We start from the raw sequence: 22073 nt of genomic DNA on the forward strand, positions 1-22073 counted from the left end.
GCCGAGGATCCCGATGGATGACTAGCGGGTGGTACACCGCCGACTCGACTCGAGAGCGAGTCGGCGGCGCCGGCGGCGGCGACGGCGGCTCCTGTGTAGGTGGCAGCAGCGACGGCTCCGGTGTAGGCGCCGAATGAGCCTCCAGAGCCGGAGGCGGCGCCGGTGTCGGCGCCGGTACACCAACACCGACTGAGCGTACCACGCAGGTGCATGGGAAAGCACCGGGTCCGCGCGCGGCACGACTGAAGGTCCGAGAGCCGCGCGAGGCGCGACAGCGGGCGCCGGGGCCGCGCTTGGCGCAGCAGGGATCACCGGAAGCGGTGCCGGTGTACCGGGAAAAACTGCAAGAAAAGGACAGACAGGTAAAGGTGGCTAAACCACCGGGTCAGTCGAAAACAGGGACTCCAACTCGGGGTCAGGAGAAGGTGTGGAGGAGGTGGAGTAGGGGAAATCCGACTCGTCAAACACAACGTGTCGGGAAATGAGGACCCGGCGAGAGGTGAGGTCAAAGCATCGGTACCTCTTGTAGTCAGATGAGTAACCAAGAAACACACGAGTCGAACGGGGCGCCAGCTTGTGAGGAGCAGTGGCGGAGATGTTAGGGTAACATGCACAACCGAAGACCCGAAGGTGGTCGTAGCGAGGAGGGGTACCAAAAAGAGCGTGGTGTGGAGTGGGAGCTGGAGAAACAGTGGACGGAAGACGGTTAAGCAAGTAGGTGGCGGTGTGGAGGCTCTCAGCCCAGAAGCGCGGGGGCAGAGAGGCCTGGATCAGAAGGGTGCGCATGACGTCGTTCGTCGTGCGAATCAACCACTCAACCTTGCCGTTCTGGGGAGAGGTATGCGGACAAGACATACGTAGCTGAACACCCCGAGAGAGGAAGAAGGAACGGGAGGTGGAGTTATCGAACCCATGCCCGTTGTCACACTGGACGGCCTTAATGGTGAGGCCGAACTGAGTGGACACCTAGTCAAAGAAGTGGAGGAGGGTGGGGAAGGTCTCAGACTTGGCGTGCAAAGGAAAAGTTCGAGTAATGAGAAAAATCATCAACCACCACCAGATAGTATTTATAGCTAGAAATGTTGAGTACAGGAGAGGTCCACAGGTCACAGTGAATAAGATCAAAAGCATGCGCAGCATACGAAGAAGAAGAAAAAGGAAGTCTAACATGACGACCTAACTGGCACACATGACAGAGGTGCTCCGCAGGAGCCCTAGTACATGGAATATCGGTACTACGACTGAGCTGAGACAAAATGTCGCGGCCGGGGTGTCCAAGCCGGCGGTGCCAGGTGGTGGAAGACGGCGCCGCGGCAAAAGCAGCAGACGAAAAAGAAGTCGAAGGCGGAGCAGCGGAAGCAGGAGGACGAAGGGTGTAAAGGGGCCCCGAGCTGTCACATCGGAGGAGCGGACGCCGGAAAGCCGAATCCTTCACAGTAAGACCAGAAGAGACAAATTCGATAGAACACGAATTATCAGCAGTAAACTGGCGAATGGAAAAAATGTTGTGAACCATCTGAGGAGCAACAAGTACATTAGGAAGACGAAAAGAACCAGAAGCAGAACTCACGGCAGTGACAGGAAGGCAAGACCCGTCACCAACCATGATAGAAGGACAAGAGGGGTGTGGGGGTCGGACAGAAGAGAGGATACCGGCATCTGGGGTGGTGTGGAAGGAGGCACCCGAGTCGGCGATCCACTCGGTGCTGACCGGCGGCGTCAGCCTCATGGTGCTGAAGGACTGCGCCAGCGCGGCCTGGTCCCACCCCCCAGGCCAGGTCGGCTGCTGGCTTGGCTGAGCAGACGGGGTCCAGGATGGCGCGAACAGGGGAGCAGCACCGGTGAACATGGCCGCCAGCTGGAGCTGAGGACGAACCCCCCCCCCCCCCCGACCCTGGAACAGCCACATCGAGATACGCCCTGACCATGGGTTGCTGAAGGATGGCCAAGACATACCTCCAGGGGCAGGGGCAGGAGCCGGAGCCGGAGCGCCCCGACGGCCCCCACCGGCACCAGAACCCCCAGAAGCAGGGCCACCCCCCAACCTCCGGTTTGCCCGGTGGGAGCAGCACCAAGGAGGGAGGTGGCAGTAGCGGCGGAGGAAGCCGGTGGAGCAGCAACGAGCGCGGTGGGGGTGGACGAGGACGATCCGGGCGTGAGACCCCTGGTGATCTCGAGAACGAGGTCGTCCGGACCTACAGGAAGGAGGGGAAGGGCCTCTGGCGGGTGATCCATGTTTTCAGGTGGTCATAGGTGCTGCTTAGACCCCGCAGGACATTGAGCACCAAGACCCGATCAGACACCGGACACCCGAGGTCGTGAAGAGCATCAGCCATGCCCTTCATCCTCATGCAGAACTCACCAACGGAGAGGTCCCCCTACTCGAAGGTGCGGAAGGTGGCGTCGAGCTGGAGAGTGCGGAACTCGGCGTTGCCGAGGAACTGCCCCTCGAGCGCCATCCAGGCCTGTCGCGCGGTGCCGCCGTGGGTCCTGACGATGTCCTGAAGATCTAGGAAGATGGTCCCAAAGATCTAGGACATGGCGACGTTGTCGAGGCGCAGCCACCACCACGTCCCGCGCCTCGATCGGCGTGTCGAGGAGGACGTGATCGTCGAGTGCGTAGCGGTGGAGTGCGAGGAGGACCTGATCCCGCTAGCGTCCATAGAAGGACGTGGAGTCGCGGAGGACAGTGACCAGGGCCCTGATGTTCTGGACGCCGGCGGCCTAGAGGTGGAGTTGGGCGACCTTGGGGTCAGTCGGGTCGTGCCGGGGTCCAGATCCAAAGGGCGGGGCCTGGTGGGAGGAAAAGGCACCGTGCTCGGGAACGACGGGCTGCTGGCCGGAGGAGACACGGAGGTAGTGCTCCGCCTCGGCGACCCGGAGAGCGAGAGCATTGGCCGTGGCGCGCTCGCGCTCCCAGGCGAGGGCAGCCACGCGGACCCGCTCCTGGGCCGCCGAAGCCTCGGACTTGCGGCGAGGAGGGCCGCGGCGAGAGCGGCGTCGGCCTGCTGCCCACGGAGTGCGGCAGCGGCGAGCGGCGCATCCGCGGAGGGCATCCCGAGGCCAGGCCACGCGGAGGGCATCCGCGGATGAGCTTCAGGAAGAGCGGCATCGGCGCGATGGGCCGCAGTGGCGGTGGCAGCCGTGGCGGCGGGAACGGCGGCCGGCGCCTGCAGCAGGGGCTGCAGGGCGGCTGGATTGGCGCCCGGCGCCTGCAGCAGCTGCAGGTCGGCGGGATCGGCAGCCGCGCCCCCTGTGCCCGCGGCCCCCGCGCCCGCAGCGGCGGCGGCGGCGCGCTGCACGGGGGCCGCGACCCCTGCGCCCCCTGCACCCGCAGCCCCCGCACCCGCGCAAGCAGCTGCGGCAGGATCGGGCAGGGGGGTGACAGGGGCGGCGGCGGCGGCGCCACCCGCGCGCGCGGCACCCGCCCCCATGGCGGCAGCAGCAGCGGCAGAGGAAGGTAGAGGTGGGAAAGAGGAGAGGGGAGGGGCCGGCGGTCGGCCGGCCATAGAGCCAGCGGCGGCGGCGGCAGGGGAGGCAGGGGAGGTGGGGAGAGAAGGAGAAACCTAGGCTAATGATACCATGTAGGAGAGAATAATTGTCTATTCTTCCAAACCCTAGAAGGGTGGGTAATATAGTAGCTATACATGGGCCTCAAAATGGGCCTCTATACATGGGCTCACATATACACCAACACCATGTACTTACATTATTTTGGCAGTGGAGTGAACTTCCACTCTAGCACAAATACCGACAGTTATACTGCACTGCTACCAAAGCCTCAGCTTGGCAAATCAACATACCCTATCCAGCATAGTTACTTAATAACCAATAGAAGGATCATAAACATACTAGTGAAGTACCACATGTTGACTGAACTGCTGATTTAGAACATAATCCATTAGGTGAATTAGTGAATGGAATTATTCCGTAGTTCCAGGAAAACAATAATATCAGAAATGAGGAAATTATTACAGCAACATTGGAGTGTAATTACATACAGTAACAAAAGCTATCCCCATCTTGACTGACAGATCCAATTAACTGAATTAACTGGGATACAATCGCAGGGAAAGAAAAAGGACTCTTTATGTGATAAATGCTAGGAGATTGGAGACAAAGACAAACCTGATGTACCACTGCTGTGCTAAACCCCAAATCGTGGAGAACAATAGACATCATCTCTTTTATTTCTGGCATAGTGAGTAAATTAGTATTCTTCACCAGAAAAAGAATTAACAGAATATGCCATATCAAAAATAATTTATACTTTGCAGTACAGGATAGCGCGAAATATAAAACAAAAGGGAAAAGTGAACAGCTGACTGTTACTCAAAACACACAAAAAATCTAATAATAATATGGATAACAGATATATACAAATTTAAAGCATTGGACAAGGACATAAGCTGAATTGATGACTGATGGCCAACAACCAAAGGATCGAGATTCGAAAACCAAACAAGGCATAAGATCGGATACACGATCACGATACAAATAAAATGTGCCACTGGGCAAAGATCATGTCCAAAGAGACAAATCCCAATTAAGCGAACCAGGCAACCTCATAGTATGTGAACATGCGCTGTTGGAAATAATCTATTACAGAACCATGCGCTTATCCAAACCATCTTGCTAAGAAACTGAATTCGGTGAATTGACAATTACAATGTCGACTGAAAAAAAATGCTAGGATGTTAAACTGAAAGAAAATAAATATCACCTTAGCTTCAAAATCAGTCAAATACAAACAGAATGCCCCATGTAACACAATGACACCAAATCAGATGTTGGAAAAGCAATGAGCCCATCCTCCTCACATATAACAATAATGGTGTTGACACTCTAAAATTACCATGTAATCTAGATGTCTACTAAAGTAATTCACTAAGTACTGGCATCACACGAGGCAGTATTATATGGCATGGAAAGTGACATCAGGTCTCACCCAAACCCAAGAAAAAGATCTATTATGAGAAGAAATTTGATAAACCTTTGTATAAAGCATATCATCCTAATGTTCTATTGTATGAAAGGAGAAATACCTCGGTTGTCAAATGTCTCCCCAAGAACAAGAATCGCAGAATATAGACCTCTGTCTCTTGGGTTGATATGCAACTTTTCTGTCAGTATCCAGTTCCAAATAGTGCGTAAGTCTTCTAAAACCTGCAACATAATGTTTAACAAAATTAAAATCAGTAGGATGACACATACACAAGAATAACAGGAGATAGCCACATAAGTATGACAACCAATGCAAAAGGATACCATTCTTAGCTTATCTTTTCGCCACCCCTTTTGGGAGCCAGATACCGCCTGTTGCTAGCATCCAGTTCAGGTCTTTTAAAAATGCAAAGTCACTATTTTGCAGCCCAGAGTTCTACTCATTCTATCAAAATGAATTACTTATAAAGCCAAAACACTCCTACTCAAGCATTATAGAACTTACAAGAGAAATCTCAGCAAATAAACTGAAATGAAACTCCATGATCTAGGCTGTGTTGTCAAGTACACTAAGTGAAGCATACTACAGTTGAACTATCTTTAAGAAAAGAAACATGCATTAATCTAGTTTCCTACCTGATGCAGTGAATAATTATGGGACACATTGAAATGGCCTCTCCTGATAGGACGACTCAAACAGTATGACTCAGATGGAGGGATTTTCAAAGCATCTTCTCCAAATATCACTTCCTTGTACTTGTTCTCTTCAAAGTCATGCCCATTACCATCACCGGATGTGCTTGGCGGAGTATCTTCCTCAGCATCCTTGTGTACTGACCTATCTGGCAAATTTGGAGGGTTCGGCAAAACTATTATAAGAAGGAAACATTGTTATTTAGAGTTTCCTGTTAACTACAGAAGAATTGAACATAACTGGGTAACTGTTACGACAAATATCAGCAGGTACCAAATTATCTCCAGCTGTTTCATATGGGTAAGATCACTACTAACCAGGCAGGTATTTAAACAGAAGTCATAACAAGCGATCAAAATGTCAAAAAATATAACCATATCAAGTAACACTGATGTCCAACTTCCAAAATGTAAACAAATATATAAGGGCAGTACCCTAAACACAAAATATGCGGTTCAACTTCTGTTAACAACAGCAACTCTGGAATGAATAAGGAATTACTTCAATGCATGAAAAGTAATGATCAGAAAGTACCAATTGATGTGGATGGCTTGATACTTCTCTCTGTCACATTTGTCCAGGTGAATTTACTATCATCCCTACTTTGCTGTGAGGAAAAGCCATCAACACGTCCCATCTGAAGAGGTCAACATAACCACATCAATCAAAACAAAACTGAATCTTGTGGTGCCAAACTATCTAATATATCTGCATTGCAAACATCAATTAGTCTTAAATATTTGAAGCTGCATTCAGGAGAGCTGAAAAGCTGCTGAGTCACTTACAAAACCATGATTGGAAAATAACAGCAAGTTCCACAATTGGATATAATTTAGAACTAACTCTACACCTTCAGGAGAGCTGAAAAGCTGCTGAGACATTCAAGGACATTTTAGAACCTTCATGTCCAACTGCATGCTATGATGCTAATATACTGCCTTATAATGCTTTGTTCAACACTTCCATCGTAAGAACATATTTTAACATCTAACAATGTCATTCAATATCATTCAATGATAGCTATAAGGACATTAGTGAAAAAGTTCAGTTAATTTATGTGCTTGCTTGTAGACATTATATTTCATAAACAAGGAGATTCATTATATGGCACAGATAACACCAGATTGCACAATTGGACACAAAATAAGTGGTGGCCAATTTCTGAGGGTATGGCACTTCGGGCCCACGAAGGATAGGATGGTAAACAGCAAGCCACAAACAGGAGGAAATAATAATGGGATGGAATGACAACCTAAAAACAATGGCATAAAAGGAATTGAACAATTGTTTAGTGGAAGACTGTGCAGGGTGTCTCTATATAAATAAATTAGCTTAGTGTACAAGTCCTGATTCCTATCTAGCTATTGTTCAGCTTATTAGCAACTTAGAACCTTATAAGCCAAAATGCACAAACAAGCAACTCCCGCTGGGCTCAGTTGCACTGTAAGGGACTGGCCATATCATTATGACATGAGCTGATGAGCCTACAAACCCAGTTTAAGACTTGTTTGGATAAACCCTTTCCCTCCCAATCCATGTGGATTGGAGTAGAAAATGAACTAATTTCCACCTCAATCCCTCTCAATGCATATGGATTGCCGGGGAGTATCATACATCCAAATGAGGCCTTAACAGGATATTAGGTCCAAGGTGTCTTACTCCCTAGCCTTACAGTCTTTGGTGCAAATGGGTATCCTTTTTTTATCCGATCGTGGTTTGTGTGTGTGTGTGTGTGTGTGTTTGTTGTTGCGGTGGTGGTGGTGTAAAAGCTGAAGCATGAGTAACATGGCATAAGGTAAAGGCATGTGGTCACAATACACAATACCCTCGGAGGAAGGGGTTGGTTCAGTGAAGGCATTTCTTCATCCAAAAATGGTATTTTCATCAGTGCTGCAATCTGCAAGAGTAACAACTCATTAGCTACGGAGCCAAACATAGTCCAATCCAAAAGGAAAATGACTGGAATCTTTTCTTTTACAATATCATATGCACTCTCGCGCTCGGCATTCTGTGATGAAGAAGCACGGCAATTGAGCATCTGCAAACAAGCATAACTCTTGTTCAATAAAGATATATTGAAGTTAGAGTTACAATGCAAGTATGCAACAAACACTATAGAAAGGCCTCCCTCTTATTTGCTATTACCTGATCCCGAACAGAGAACTTTGGCTCTTTGCCCTCCTGTGGATTGATGCGTCGCGCAATACAGTGTGGTATATTGAATGGCACATCCTGACTAGCAAACCCCATGCGCACGTTTGCAGATCCTACATAAGATGTGCAGTTGCTTAAATGACTAGCAACCATGAATTACATTCATGTAGGAAAAACAAGTAATGCACTTCTCACTGTCAGCACGGTAGGTTATAAATCATGCAATGCACTTCTATTAACTTCGTTACTGCACTTAAGCAATCGATTCAACCAAGCAAAGGACAAAACATGGCTGAGATTCCCATTTTGAATTATCAAAATTAACCAGAGGTTCAGAATTTCCGAGCACATTGGACCCCATAAGGCGTGAATCATGAATAGAACGACGAAGAAGCAAACCGCTTCAGGGGGGAAATAGTCTGAGAAAAGTAGTGATAATTTTACACGTGCGAGCACTAGGGTTTCGGCTGGGGCGCACCTGGGTTGATGACTACGAGGTTAGATCCGCGCTCGGCCATAAGCTGCGACGGCACCACCGTCTTGAGGTAGTCCTGCGCGACGGGGCGGCACAGAATCAAACGTCAGTCGCCACTCGCTAGGGTTTCTCGGGGGTTTATGGGGGCAGGAGGGACAAGCCAGATTCAGCGCGGAGGAGGATAAGCAAGCGAGGGGAACCAATAGAGCTTACCATCCCGCCGCCGGCGTCCGCGGCGGAGCGGGGCGCCGGGGTTGGAGGCGAATGCTCTGCTCCTCTTCCACTAGGAGCGGGTTTGCTCGCCCGCTTTTTAGGTTTGGTTTGTTTTGTTTCCCCCAGCTACGAGGGGAACCGTGAGGTGAGTTTGTGGGCTCCGCATCCGCTGGTCTTCGGCATGCGCATGTCTCATTACTGCCACCACTTATAAAAAAAACAATGAAAAAACTGGAATTACTTTATTTTTTTGCGAGGAGAATTACTTTACATTCGAGTATCGATAAAGTTCTAATAACCTCTAAACTATTTGTTAATTTAATTTACTCCTAAACTATGTCATTTAATCAACATTTTAAGAAAGGTTTAAGTATAACTTTTTTAGATGATAGTGGACATCATAACATATTTTTGAAAAATATATTAAGAAAATTTCATGAAAATTTAATATTAAGTTAATCTTTATGATGCAAAATTATAAGAATAAATTACGGAAAATTAATAATATATTTTTACATACGTTGTGATGCACAATAAAACCTTACAATACTAAATTAAGATTTCACTTGTGTGTAGAAAAAAATACAAATTATATTAGGAGGTTAATTGAACTCAAATGTTATAGTTTAGGGGGTTAAATTGGACTAAGGAATAGTTAAGAAGGTTATCCGGATTTTGACAGCACTTGAGGTGAGTAATTTGAACTTTTTCCAAACAAAAAAAAACTCAAATTCTTTACTACACCTTTGTATGTTTAAGTAATACTTAGTATAACTTTTTTAATTATTATGTATGTATTAACAACAAATTTAGCAACGATTATTGCTACAACTTATATTGTACAAACTAGTCAAACTTAATCTTCAGCCGTGGCGGAGCGGACCCGATAAATCAACCAAATTCAATGCAAATCATTGTTGCCGGCAGTTTAGACACCCTAGCTTTCTTGTGAATAAGGCCACAACGAAAAGCTGGGCTGGCTTCGCCCCTGATCTTCGGCATGGAAGACAGTAAACAAAATACGCTTTATATCTTCAACTTTCGCCATGTAACTATGCGAGCTATTTGGAAGCAAAGGAAATGTTCAGACGATTCTTTGAGGAAAGTTATAAATGAATATGCCTTGAGGAGCATAATTTTTTTTAGTTTTGTTCTAAAGCATGAAAAATGAAAACCAAACCGTACTCATTGATATCATATGAAACTTTGACGAGAGAGATCTATGAAGTCTGTTCTATAAGTCAAAACTCAAAACTATTCTAAAGGATCCTCTATAATCATCAAGAATCACAAGATCTATTATGTACGTTTGTCTTCAATGAATACATTTTCATAATTCACTTCGTAGATGTAATTGATATTGATACTCTTTATCTATAATCATCAATAATCTGATTGACATCACATGAAACATGGCCGAAAAGATCCGTGAAGATTGGTAAATGAACCAAAGAATAAAATGTACCCTAATTGTACTCTAATTTTCGACCAGCACAAGGGTTATTCTAGGGGTAGCTCTACCAACTATTACCTGAGTTCGATTTTGGTCATCCAACTACAAAAACTGGATATTCTTGAACATCAAGCTATCAAAATTGTTTATATTTGGTCCCCGGACGGTTTTGCTGGGTGGTTAGAGTGACACACACGCTTGTGGTTTTGCATTTGCTGACGTGGACATCGTGTCGGTGTTTTACCGTCGGGTTCTCCGAGGGGTATCCCAAGGAGAGTGGTTATGAGTAGGGACTCGCCGTGATCAGAACGCGATGGTGCAAGGAACACAAGGATTTAGACAGGTTCAGGCCGCCGGAGCGTAATACCCTGTGGTGGTTTGTATTCCCTCAGGTATTGTTCGATGTTTTTGGCTAGTCGAGTCCTATTAGGATCCCAGTCCAAGGAGTTCGGCTAGTTCCCGAGTGTATCGACTAGTTCTACTCCTATTCGGGTAGATACGAAAGAGGTGGGGCGTATCCATGTGCTATACTCTACTCTAGAATATTCCATCCTGATGAGCAGTCCTGCTGCCCCAGGTCTGACAAGCCCCCGAGCTCTTCGTAGTCGAGTCATGCAGGCATCGAGCGCTTCTGAAGACGTCCGTCGGGTACTTTGAGGGTTCCTGGACTTTTATCCGCGTAATCGAGCATTTCGAGTGCTTTTGGAGCAAGTCGTCCATCCTCGGAGTCCATCGAGTGCTTCGAGTAGTCTTCCGAGTGTTTTTTCGGCTGCATCGAGGCTATGAGGTGCTCAAGCACCGAATCTGTCCTGTATATGGTGCGCGATGTACTCGCACTCCATATGGAGTAGCCCCCGAGCCTTAGTTTGATTCGATGAATCGGGCTGGGGATCAGTTCAGTCTTCTGGGTTCTTCGACCCTCCGTTTGTAGTCTGCAACTTTTTTTGAAAAAAGTTGCCATTTATGACATGTATTCCGCAGCCCCCGAGCCTTAAATTCAAATCCTTGATTTCGGGTTAAGGATCCAGGAGAATCGTGTTTCGTCCTCTTGTGATCTTTCTGAAATCATCAGAGCTGCAGCGAATCTTCTGAAAAGGTGACAGTGCGGTGTACTATTTGCCCGTGGGTTCACATGGCGAGTACTGCTGTAGAATCTTTTCTGTTTTGCCCGTGAGCCTCCCTGCCCTTGGATGTCATGGGCTGAGCTGCGGTTCTGCTACTTCCTCTTATTTAAGCAGGGTCTGCTGCACTTGGATCTTCATTCTTGTAGATGTAGCCATGGGTTCCAAGTGGAGTTCTTCGTTGGAGAGTACTCAACCTCCTGATGAGAGTACTCGATTCATCCTTGTAGGTGCTAGAAGAGTGTTTGCGAGCAGCACAAACACTTGTTATCTCTCAGGCCGCCGCCTTTACTTCTCACATCGCAGCCATCCTAGTTATCTTGGTGGGGAGCTGGTGGAAGCTGTGTCAGAAGCTTTTTCGGGTGGGAACTATGGTTGCCTCCCCCCCCCCCCCCCCCGATGACTTCTGGAGAGATGACATTATTTTTGTTGCAAAACATATCAGGGAGAAGAGCATATGCAAGAAGAGGATTTGCGATGTTCTGGACCATCCATATCTTCTTACAACAAGCCTTTTCCTCCCTGAATGTATCTGGGTTACTCCTCTTTGGGAGTAACATGCACTACTACAGAATTCCATTTTGCGAGGCACTTAAAATAGGCCTCGGAGGCGGGCGGCATCCCGGACCGCCTCGGTTAACAGATTAACCGAGGCGGTCATGTAACAAAAACCGCCTCGATTAATGACACTTAACTGAGGCGGTTGTGTTAAGAAAACTGCCTCGGTTAAACTAACCGCCTCAGTTAAATGTCATTAACCGAGGCCTTTCTCTTACAGTGCCCGCCTCGGTTAAGTCTATTATATATAACAACCATCCCTTCTTCTTCCTCCCCGCGGCTCCACCTCCATTTTTGGGTGTTTTGAGGTCAAAACACCCAAACTTGAGCATTCTAGAGGGGGGAGGTTTTGCCCTTATATTTGGTGGGGGGAGGACACTACAAAAGGTTGATTTCTAACTCCTCACCCTCTCATCTCCTCTCTTTCTACTTGTTTTGGATCTAGATCTAGATCTAGTTCTAAATGCAAGAGAGAGAAACTCGGATCTGGGTCGATCTGACTCTTGATTTTTCGCTGTGTACAGGGTCTCCTCATGGACAGGGCAGAGTGGATGTACAAGATACCGAGGGCTGGCAACGATCTGACTTTTTTGCATCATGTGACAAAATTTGTTGTCATTGCGAAAAAGCATCGTACAAGTCTGGGTTAGGAGGGCACCATTTGTCCGTGCAATAGATGCAAGAACAATCTTGTCTACGAAGATAGCATGGTGAAATCTCATCTGATCTGCTATGGTTTTGTCAACAATTACACCATCTGGAAGTTTCATGGCGAAGTGGATTCGAGCGCCACCGGTGCATCAGAACGAAAGTCGTCGACGACGACGACCTCTTCGGGACAACAGCCCTCATCATCACCGGCAGCGAGAGCGGACAGCGATACTGGGAATCATGATTATGTCAATATCAACGAACTTCTCCAAGACATGGCAGCCAATGATGGCGATGGGGGATTGTGACGAGCAGAGTGATTGTTTGGGGCCCGAAGATGCAGAGATCTTCGAGAACTCGGCTAACCGCATGGACCAAGACAATGTTCTGTTTGGGAACCCGAAGTGGCTCGAGAATTTTAAGGAGATGAAGCAGGCGGTAATTGATCTGCTGTATAAGGACTGTCCGAAGCAATGGACGGCATTGTGTTTTAATCTCCAATTGCTGATGCTGAAGTCTCACCATGGGTCGTCCGACACTAGCTTCAATGACCTGTTACGTATCCTTACTGACACATACCCAGAGGGTAACAAGATGCCGGCCAATATGTATCGAGCGAAGAAAATGATCCAGCCAGTGTCCATGAAGCTTAAAAAGTTCCATGCGTGCAATAATCACTGTATCCTATATCGGGGCAAGTATGACAACTTACAGAGCTGTCCGCATTGCGGCGCATGTCGCTACAAGAGGAATGCCGGTTGTCGCGCCAATGTGGATGAAGAGGGACCCAAGAGTAGGCAGAAGAAGAAGAAGACGACCAAGCAGATCCCGGCGGTTCCTGAGGAGGAGGAAGAAGAGGGATACGTGCAGAGAAAAAGTCATGCCCTGTCAATGTGGTACCTCCATGTGATCGATTGCCTGTGTGTGCTATTCGGGAACCTAGAGGATGCCAAGCTAATGTCGTGGCATGCATCGGCAAAACGCATTAAGGGCGATGGCAAGCTACGACACCCCCTCCGATGCCAATCAGTGGAAAAGATTCGATGCAAAGTATGCAAAGGAGTTTGGTGACGAGGCGAGGAACGTCAGGTTCGCACTAAGTACCGATGGGATGAATCCGTTCGGTGACCTCTGCAGCTACCACAGCACTTGGTCGGTCATCTTGACCATCTACGACCTACCTTCCTATCTATGCCTGAAGCGTAGGTATCTTTTACTGACCATGCTTATTTCTGTCTTGAAGCAGCCAGGCAATGATATAGATGTGTTTCTGGAGCCACTCATGGAGGACATGAAGATGCTATGGGAAGAGGGGGTAAAAATGATGGATGCGTTCGTAAAGAAGGAGTTTACTCTAAAAGTCATCATCTTTGTCACCATCACTGATTACCCTGGCCTTTTTGCACTATCGGGGCAGATCAAAGGCAAGTCAGGTTGTGTAGTTTGCTTTGACGGTACCTGCTACACTTATCTTAGTGGATCGAACAAATTGGTGTACATGAGGCACATGTGTTTCCTCAGTAAAAAGCACAGGTATCGGCATACTTCGATGGATCAGTTCTTTGACAAAGAGGACAAGCCTCAAACAAATGAGCCAGAGAAGACGAGTTATGGGCAAAAGGTGTTTGAAATGGTGAAGGGCATAAACATAGAGTTTGGGAAGAAGAAGAAAGCTAAGGAAGATGGGACCACGAAAAAGAAGAAGAGGAAGCGGGATATGATGGAGGAGGAACAACCGCCTGTCACCCCAGTGTCAGACCCGGGACAGCGGGACTGCTTATAGGAATAGAATGTTCTATAGTAAGGGATAGCTCATGGATGTACCTAACCTCTTTTGTAACTACCCGAATAGGCATAGAACTAGCTGCGGTGCAAGGGAAACTACCCGATTGTGTTGTAGTAGGACTCCAACTGTACTCGGCTAGGACTTTCCATGTAACCCTGTCCCCCCGGATATATAAGGGCGGGCAGGGACCCCCTCCAAACAATCATCAACACCTAAGGCAATACAAACCACATAGGACGTAGGGTATTACGCAAACTCGCGGCCCGAACCTGTCTAAATCTCTATATTCCTTGTACCATCGAGTTCTAGAGCAGTCGATCCCTACCTACAAACCCTACTGCTAAGGGTATCCCTGAGCAGGCTTGGCGGTAAACACCGACAGCTGGCGCGCCAGGTAGGGGATTCGGCGAGTTCACCAACGAATTCGATGGCCAGATCAAGCAACACCAACAGCGTGCCAGAAGGCACGACTTTCGTTTTTTGTTCCTGGGCTTGCACGGCTGATGGAACGAGAGGCTTTTCCAGCCACCTTGTCACGCCTAACTCGCCTAAATCGAAAACCCGCTCCCAACTCGCCGACATCCGCGAGTCCGCGGATCTCGACGAGAAATGAGTTCCACCCGAACTCGACTCGGACAACCCAGGAAACGTGACAACTCAAAACCGAACTCTTGGTTTGGTCGAGTTCGACACAAATTCTGATTCCGAAAAGCCTTACTTTTCCAAAACTCTTGGAAAATACCTGGCTCATCTGAAGACAATCAAACGCCCTAAGATCAAAAACTCAGAACTACTCGCTGGAGTGGATCAAGTTTCACGATCGATAGAGGGCTGCATCAAACTTGCAGAAACCGCTCTAAGCCTATCTGCGCTACAACAGAACCCTAAAGCACTAAACCCACCGCAGAAGAGGTCGGGCGACATGCTCTCAGGGATCGATCGGGTAAATTCAAAGCTTGCTAACTGCATCAAGGTGGCTGAAAGCACTCTGCAAAACAAAGAGCAGAAATCGAGAGGAGGAATCTGCGGGGGGAGCTGGTGAGACAGACCCCCGGCTTGTTCGGACGGGACCGTCTATCTCCAGGATACCTCAGAGCCCTTCACCGAAACCTGCTCACACTCGGACTCTGAAACCAGTCGAGTCCAAGTTCGATCAGGACTTTGATCGCTTCATGAACGGTCTCAAGAACTTTGAACCATTTGATGATCTTGAAGAGTGGTCAGACAATGTTGAGATGTTCATGGACGCTATGGCCAAACCAACCGAGCATGCCGACGCTCTTTGGGAACTGGCCAAGCTTAAAAAAGGAAAAGCCAAGGCCCCAGAACAATCCAGCAACTCAATCTATGACAAACCCTGGATTAAGGAGCCTGAGAGGCTAACTCCTACTCAATCATAGCTACACTGGATGATCGAGAACGCCCTCCGTATAGAGATGGGCATACCACTTCTCGCTCACCCAAAGCATACATACTCAAAAATCGGTGGGCTAACCGACTCCGAATCCGAGTACTCCTTCGACTCGGAGGAACAACTGGACGACCTAATCTAGTATAGTAAACAAGTCGAGTCCAACTCGGCTAAGAACTCTAAGTCCGATCAGGACTCCCTCCCTAATTTGATTATATATGCAACGCCGCAAGGACGGACAGTGCACCTCAGGAAGGCACAAGATCCCAACGCTTCTGCCTCACAGCTAGAGGATCTGCCCTACCAACAGAGCACTCCTTTAGACCCGTCCTCAAGAAAACAAGACCAAGAAGTTCAAGATCTCTGCCGTGAAATCCTCATGGTTTGTATCGCCGAAGAACTTGAGGGCGATCCCACGGAGCGTCTTAACCTCGACGACTACAATTCTGATGATTTCAACGAGTACCTTTCCGACAGCATGGAAACTACTCCTCCTACAATCACAGAAGCCCAACTTACCACCAAGGAGAATCTACCTGCTCCTCCTCCTCCTCCAGCGGTGACCATCACCGTCCAACTGGACGAGCAGCATCCAGCAAAAGATCTCTATGAGCGTCGCCGCCAGCTCAACCAGAAGAGGGCGTTCAGGCGTCAGCGCCTCGCCAACACCCTACAAGAACAACAAAGCGACAACTACGACTACTCCAACTGCGACCTCCGCAGTGTGATCAACATTGGGCGCGACGCGCGCAATGTCATCATCTCAAGAAGAAAGGAACGGGAGGAAGTCAAGGCATACAACCCTTCTTCCAACTACCGCATCCCGCCAAAGGCTTCCGCATCTTTCAAGAAGTACAAGCCGGCAACCACCAGTACCCGTCCTCAGGGTAAACCATGCACCCAGCATCAAGCTGAATCGCCTCAGAATGGAAACAGGATCAACAAAGTACTGCTACGCAAGTGCTTTATCTACCCAAAGAGTTCTCACACGATCTTCCAGTGTGACTCACTCCGCAAGGCCCTTGGGGCACCTCTCCCGAAGGAGACCCCACCAATAAATCTAGTCGACCTCTGCATCGACTAGCTCTACCCCAAATCTAGTCGACCCCCATATCGACTAGTACTATCTTTGAATAAGTTTTATTCAGTTATGTAAACCATTGCTCACGTCCAACGAGCAAGGGGTAGGTCTTAAGAGTCAGAGTCTGTCACTTTACAGTTATTGTAAGTTCGACAAACCCAAATAAAGTTGATTTCTCCTATATCAACTACTTGGCTCTCGCTCACATGACCAATACCCCACCTCGAAAGTCTTGCTCAGCATTGGAGCAGCTATCGAGTAGTTTTTATGGTTCTCACTCGAGCGCTTTTTTGACATTTATTCTTGGGCAACCCGACGGGGTTCATACCTAACAGTTCTGTCCTAAAAGACACTCTAGTCCTCTGGTAGGACACCCTACTCGTCTTGCCCGAGTAGGTCTTGGATACCCTTTCGGCACCTTCATCTTGGGCAACCCGACGGGGTTAGTACCCAACAGACTTGCCCTAAGAGTTACTCCAGTCCTTAGTTAAATGACACCTTACTCGCCTTGCTCGAGTAAGTTTTGGATATCTTTCTAACATTTACGTCGTGGGCAACCCGACGGGGTTCGTACCTAACAGTTCTGTCTTAAGGATTACTCCAGTCCTTGGTTAAAGGACACCTTACTCGCCTTGCTCGAGTAAGTTTTGGATATCCCTTCGACATTTACGTCTTGGGCAACCCGACGGGGTTCGTACCTAACAGTTCTGTCTTACGGATTACTCCAGTCCTTGGTTAAAGGACACCCTACTCGATGGATCGAGTAGGTCTTGGATACTCTTTCGGCACATTCATCTTGGACAACCCGACGGGGTTAGTACCTAATAGACTTGCCTTAAAGTTACTCCTGTCCTCAGGTAGGACACCTTACTCGTTCTGCTCGAGTAAGTTTGGGATGTTTCTAGAATATTCACGTCTTGGTTAACTCGACGGAGTTCAATCCTAATAGTCCTATTCTAGAAATCAATCCAGTCCATTAATAGGATGCACTACTCGATACGATCGAGTAGTTTGGGCAATTTTCGTAAACAACTGCATACTATCTGGGTAACCAACCAAGATCTACCCTAAATGGTCAACTACGAAAACCCCTCAAGGAGTACAAATAAGTTCTTGATACTCTAAAATAAGTTGACACAAGTTTCCCGCTTACTTAGTTTACTATGGGAATCTCCATTACATAATCTTTTTGCCTCGAGTACTTGACGGGTACTACTCGCTTGCTTGAGATACAAAAAGAACTCCTGTTCTTCCTTAGTAATCTAAGCATTTGTCGAGAGCTTCATGTCTTCTTATCTATCGAGAAACTTCTTAAAACTCCTAAATACTCAATAATAGTTCTTCCCCCATTAGGACAACAAAGTTCATATTAGCCGCGTGCTAATCGAAAAATTTTCCTCCAAAAAGGAAATTCATACTAAACTACGGCTTCTCACACCTTTAAGTGCTATTCCCACTTGGTTAATCATGCGGGATTCAATCCTAACCGGTCAGCACTATGGTTATGATTCAGAAACATACAAACTCAAATTTGTTCGAGAATATGTTGCCTCCTAAGGCACCCACGGATACAATGCATCGTATCTACTATTATGACTGAGTGGGCCAAGTGCTGCCTACACTCAGGACCCACGAGTACAACTACTCGACACATTAAGGGATTCCACAATCCTAACAAGTACTTGACTTTACACAAATATCTAGCATTTGTTCAAAGTACTTCTGGCTCACACGCCAACTCAAATACAAGAAAAGCTTAAGGAGACTCTGCTATGCTCAAGGCTTCTACAATCTGATAGCCACCCCGGAAGTTTCTACCAAATACTGATGGAACTGATCATCAGTACAATCAGCCTTGGCTCATGTCCAAGAGCATCCAGACGAGTGGTTGGCCAATAAGATTTCACCAGCCCAAGTACGTGACCTACGTACTGGCAGGTAATGTGGGAAACAAACCTCTCGAAGGCCCCAGGCACCCTGCGAAGCCTCCCGACCAGCGTGAGTGGTTCATCTCCATCTCTAACTGGGATATCCATGGCCTCGGCTACCTCCAGGGCGGCATCTCTGACTTCTTTCAGCTCCACGAGCTCACGCTGCATCGAGTCTCGAGACTCTGACAAAGTCTTGAGTTGTTGCAGCATCGATGCTGCCTCACGGTCAGAGTCATCCTTGATCTTCTTGAGCTTCTCTATTTAATCTGCGTTTCAGTACATAAGAATCTTTAAATCCTGTACCAGGCTTTCTTGAATCTCTAAAGATTTGGTACAAGCTGTGTACTCGATAGAAAGAAAATCTTATAAACACTAAGCAGATCTACTAGTCGAATGCATATCAAATGCTAAAGACTAACCTTTCTTAGATTGGGAAAACTTTTTCAGCTTCCCCTCAAGAGCATTCTTCTCAGATGAGAGCGTCTTAACCCTCTCCTTGAGAGCATTTAGCTCTGTCTCATCTGGTGTCTGGACACCCTTTCGTCCCAGTGCCTCCTGCAAAACAAAAAGATCAGTATTCTACTCGATCCACTATAAAAGTACTTGAAGCATTCGACTACTTACCTCCAGCAGCTTAAAAGCATGCTCCACCTTCTCTCGCGACAAGTTACTTCTCGATGAGACTTTGGAAGTACTCGCCACAACAATAGCCTTCTTGGGCACTTCTTCAATCCTTCCTACAGTATTCCCTGTGACTTGGGAATCTAAAGAAAGAACATGGTACATAATTACATTAAGAGCAAACAAAAGGATATCTTTTTACAAGGCACTACAAGCTTACCTGCTGGGATCTCCGCAGGCTGTTTATCATCGCCTCCCTCAGGAAGCTTCTCGCTCTCTCCTTCTCCTAGAAGCCTGCCGCTTTGTGACAACCCAGAAAATTCACCAAAATAAATCACTCGCTAAAAATCATTTTCAAAATCTTTTTTGTCGCTGAGCTCAAATCCTTCCAAGTCTTTTTCCTTCCGAGCTCCTAATTACCTCAAAACCTTTCCCGGCGATCCGCCGACCCGACATCAGTACCAATCGCCGTCCTATCCCCCTTCCAGTTCCCTCGTTCCGCGTGCTCGTCGCCGACTGACCGAACACCGCAGCGTGCGCGTGGCCGACCGCCGCCGCGAATCCCGCCGACAGCTCTCTCTCTCTCTCTCTCCATTTTTCTTTTTCCCTTTTTCCTTTTTTTCTTTTCCCCCTCCTTTCCTTTCTCCTTCTCCCTCCTCTCCTCCTTTCCCTGATGCGCTGCACGAGCTCTGCTCGGCACGCCGCCCCCCCTGCACCGAGCCCTTTCCTGGGAGCCGCCTCCCCCGCTCGCGGCCGCCGCTCGCCGTCCCCTCCTCTGCACGCGCCGTGCCCACTTGCTGCCTCGGCGCGCGTGCGCTCCCGCGGCAAGGGCCCCCGCACAGCGCCGCCGAGCCGAGCCCGAGGTAGGGCCGGGAATCGAATCCCCGTAGCCCCTTCTCCATTTTCCCCTCCCTCCTGGCCGCCGCCGCCCCCTGGACCGCCGGAATCTAGCGCCGCCGGCGCCGTCCCCCCCCCCTCTCCTCTGTTTCTGTCGCGAGGAAGGAGAAAGGGGGCAAATTTGCCCTTAACCCCCTGCTCTCTCTCCTTTTTATTTAAGAACCCCCCCTTGTAGCCTCTTTTACAAAAGAAACCCCTCCCTTATTCCTTTTCAAGAATAGGTCCCTCCACTATATGAAAATAATCATACACAGACCCCTACATATTTTTAGAGTAGCCCGGATATTTTCTAAAATTTCAATCAAGTCCTTGCCATCCCAAAAATAATTACAGAGAAGCCCTCTCTTATTTCTTTTAATGAATAAGCCCCTCCACTATATAAAATATTTATGAGTAGGTCCCTGCCTAATTTCCAGAATAGGCCAAACCTTTTCCAAAATTTTATTCAAGTCCTGTCACTCCCAGAAATAATTACAAATAGGCCCTCGGATCCTTATTTAGCCCCTAAACCCCTCTCCAGCCTATCATTTCATGCACCAAAAATCCTCCGTTTGCCCCGAAACTTTACCACGCCATTTCCAACATAATTTCAGTCATGCCATTAGAGAACCACCCAAAAATATTGCTCCCATATCCATATATTAATTTCTTCCGATTCGAGCTCGACGATAAAACCTTTATTTCTTTTTCTTTATTGTGTGTTTGTTTGTGTGCGCCGTAGATCACGGTGTGAACAAGGGAGAACCCGTCGACGAGCAGTACCATGAGCAGGTGTGCGAGGACCAGTACCACGAGCCCGAATCCGAAGGATAGTACCTCGATTAGGACCTCCCAGAAGGCTTTGAAGACGGCAAGTTCAATCTCATCCTTTGATTGCATATTTCGACCCAGTTTTATAAACACAATCTATTGGCCTATATTACAAAATTGCATATATTTTTACTGCTAAAAACATGGTTGGATAGCCACCCTCTGATTTGTTATAACTATTCCTTGACCACCTAGATTAATGTCTAAATATGATTTATTCTATTTGGATATTGATCGCTGCTAGAGTGCCGCTTAGGACCCGGTACTCGTTTTATTACACTCTAAAATGGTTGCAACATGTTTTATAAAAAGGAAAATGTGTGAGTATTAAGAAAAGGGAAATTGGGTTGCAAAGAATAAAATGTTAAGATGGGATGGACGAATGGCATCCCCTGGGTGGATTGTTGTATTGGAGGCTTGTACCGTTGTGGTAGAGCAAGGAGGTTGGGAGATGGCCATCCTGTCACAATTAAGGACCGAGTTGATGTGTCATCTTGCCTGACTCAACTATCGTGCAAACCACTCGACCGTTGTATGTGGCAACGGCTTAGCATAAACCCCACTAGTTAGTCTGATAGCCATCTGAAGAGCTGAGAGCAACGGGCGACCAAGGAGAAGGGATAAGGTCGTGGTGACTTATGCCCCGGTTAAACCTCGATGTCAGGTACACTCATTATGATCAAAGGTACGCTCATTATGATCAAACTAACAATGCCATGACAACAATTTGCATTGTGCTTACAGGATGCAAGCATATGCTACCCAGCAACTAGGGGAAGATATTATCTACCTATCTCCTATGCATATTACCCAAAGGGCCATTAGTGGGTACGATATACCGGACACACACCCAAAGTTAGTGAATTTGACCGGTCTGCAGCGAGTGGAGGTCCGAGTTAAAATGCGAGGCGAGATGTTGTATAGAAAAGGACAATACATCTTAGAAGCCATGAAGAAGGTTCGGGGCAATGGGTGTATCCTTGCCGCGCACCAATTCGGGTAAGTTAAAACGATACTTGCTATGTTTCAATTGTGATTTTTCAAGTTTTCACCATTTGTGTACCAATATTGTTTCAATTGTGTAGCGGGGGAATCATGGGCCACTGGGTTGTATTTGTCATCTATCCTCAGGATGGAAAGGCTGTCATATTCGATTCCTTGCGCCATACGCACAAAGAAGCATATAAGGATTTCGAATACTGTCTGCGATAGTAAGTGACGACACAATTCCTTATGCACTCAAAGTATTTATTGAATTTGTTGTTGACACTAG

General features: G+C 47.6%; 1 protein-coding gene across 5 annotated transcripts in view; it reads right to left on the reverse strand.

Moving 5' to 3' along the window:
• The window catches only part of LOC120683762 (actin-related protein 9), a 28467-nt gene extending 19826 nt beyond the window's left edge, over positions 1-8641 (reverse strand). For 3 of the 5 annotated variants that reach the window (XM_039965840.1, XM_039965837.1, XM_039965838.1), the window contains exons 1-9: positions 8481-8641; positions 8271-8343; positions 7784-7905; positions 7617-7676; positions 7464-7535; positions 6173-6275; positions 5581-5813; positions 5046-5166; positions 4129-4193 (exon numbers count right to left, since the gene is read on the reverse strand). In XM_039965840.1, coding sequence (XP_039821774.1) covers positions 4129-4193; positions 5046-5166; positions 5581-5813; positions 6173-6275; positions 7464-7535; positions 7617-7676; positions 7784-7905; positions 8271-8343; positions 8481-8483 — 852 coding nt within the window. In that variant the 5' untranslated portion in view covers positions 8484-8641. The remainder of the gene's footprint in view (positions 1-4128; positions 4194-5045; positions 5167-5580; positions 5814-6172; positions 6276-7463; positions 7536-7616; positions 7677-7783; positions 7906-8270; positions 8344-8480) is intronic. The other 2 variants (XM_039965841.1, XM_039965839.1) reach the window with 1 other exon arrangement.
• Between the last annotated feature and the right edge of the window lie 13432 nt (positions 8642-22073).

This window comes from Panicum virgatum, chromosome 7N (assembly GCF_016808335.1).
Source record: "Panicum virgatum strain AP13 chromosome 7N, P.virgatum_v5, whole genome shotgun sequence".
Lineage (NCBI taxonomy): Eukaryota > Viridiplantae > Streptophyta > Magnoliopsida > Poales > Poaceae > Panicum > Panicum virgatum.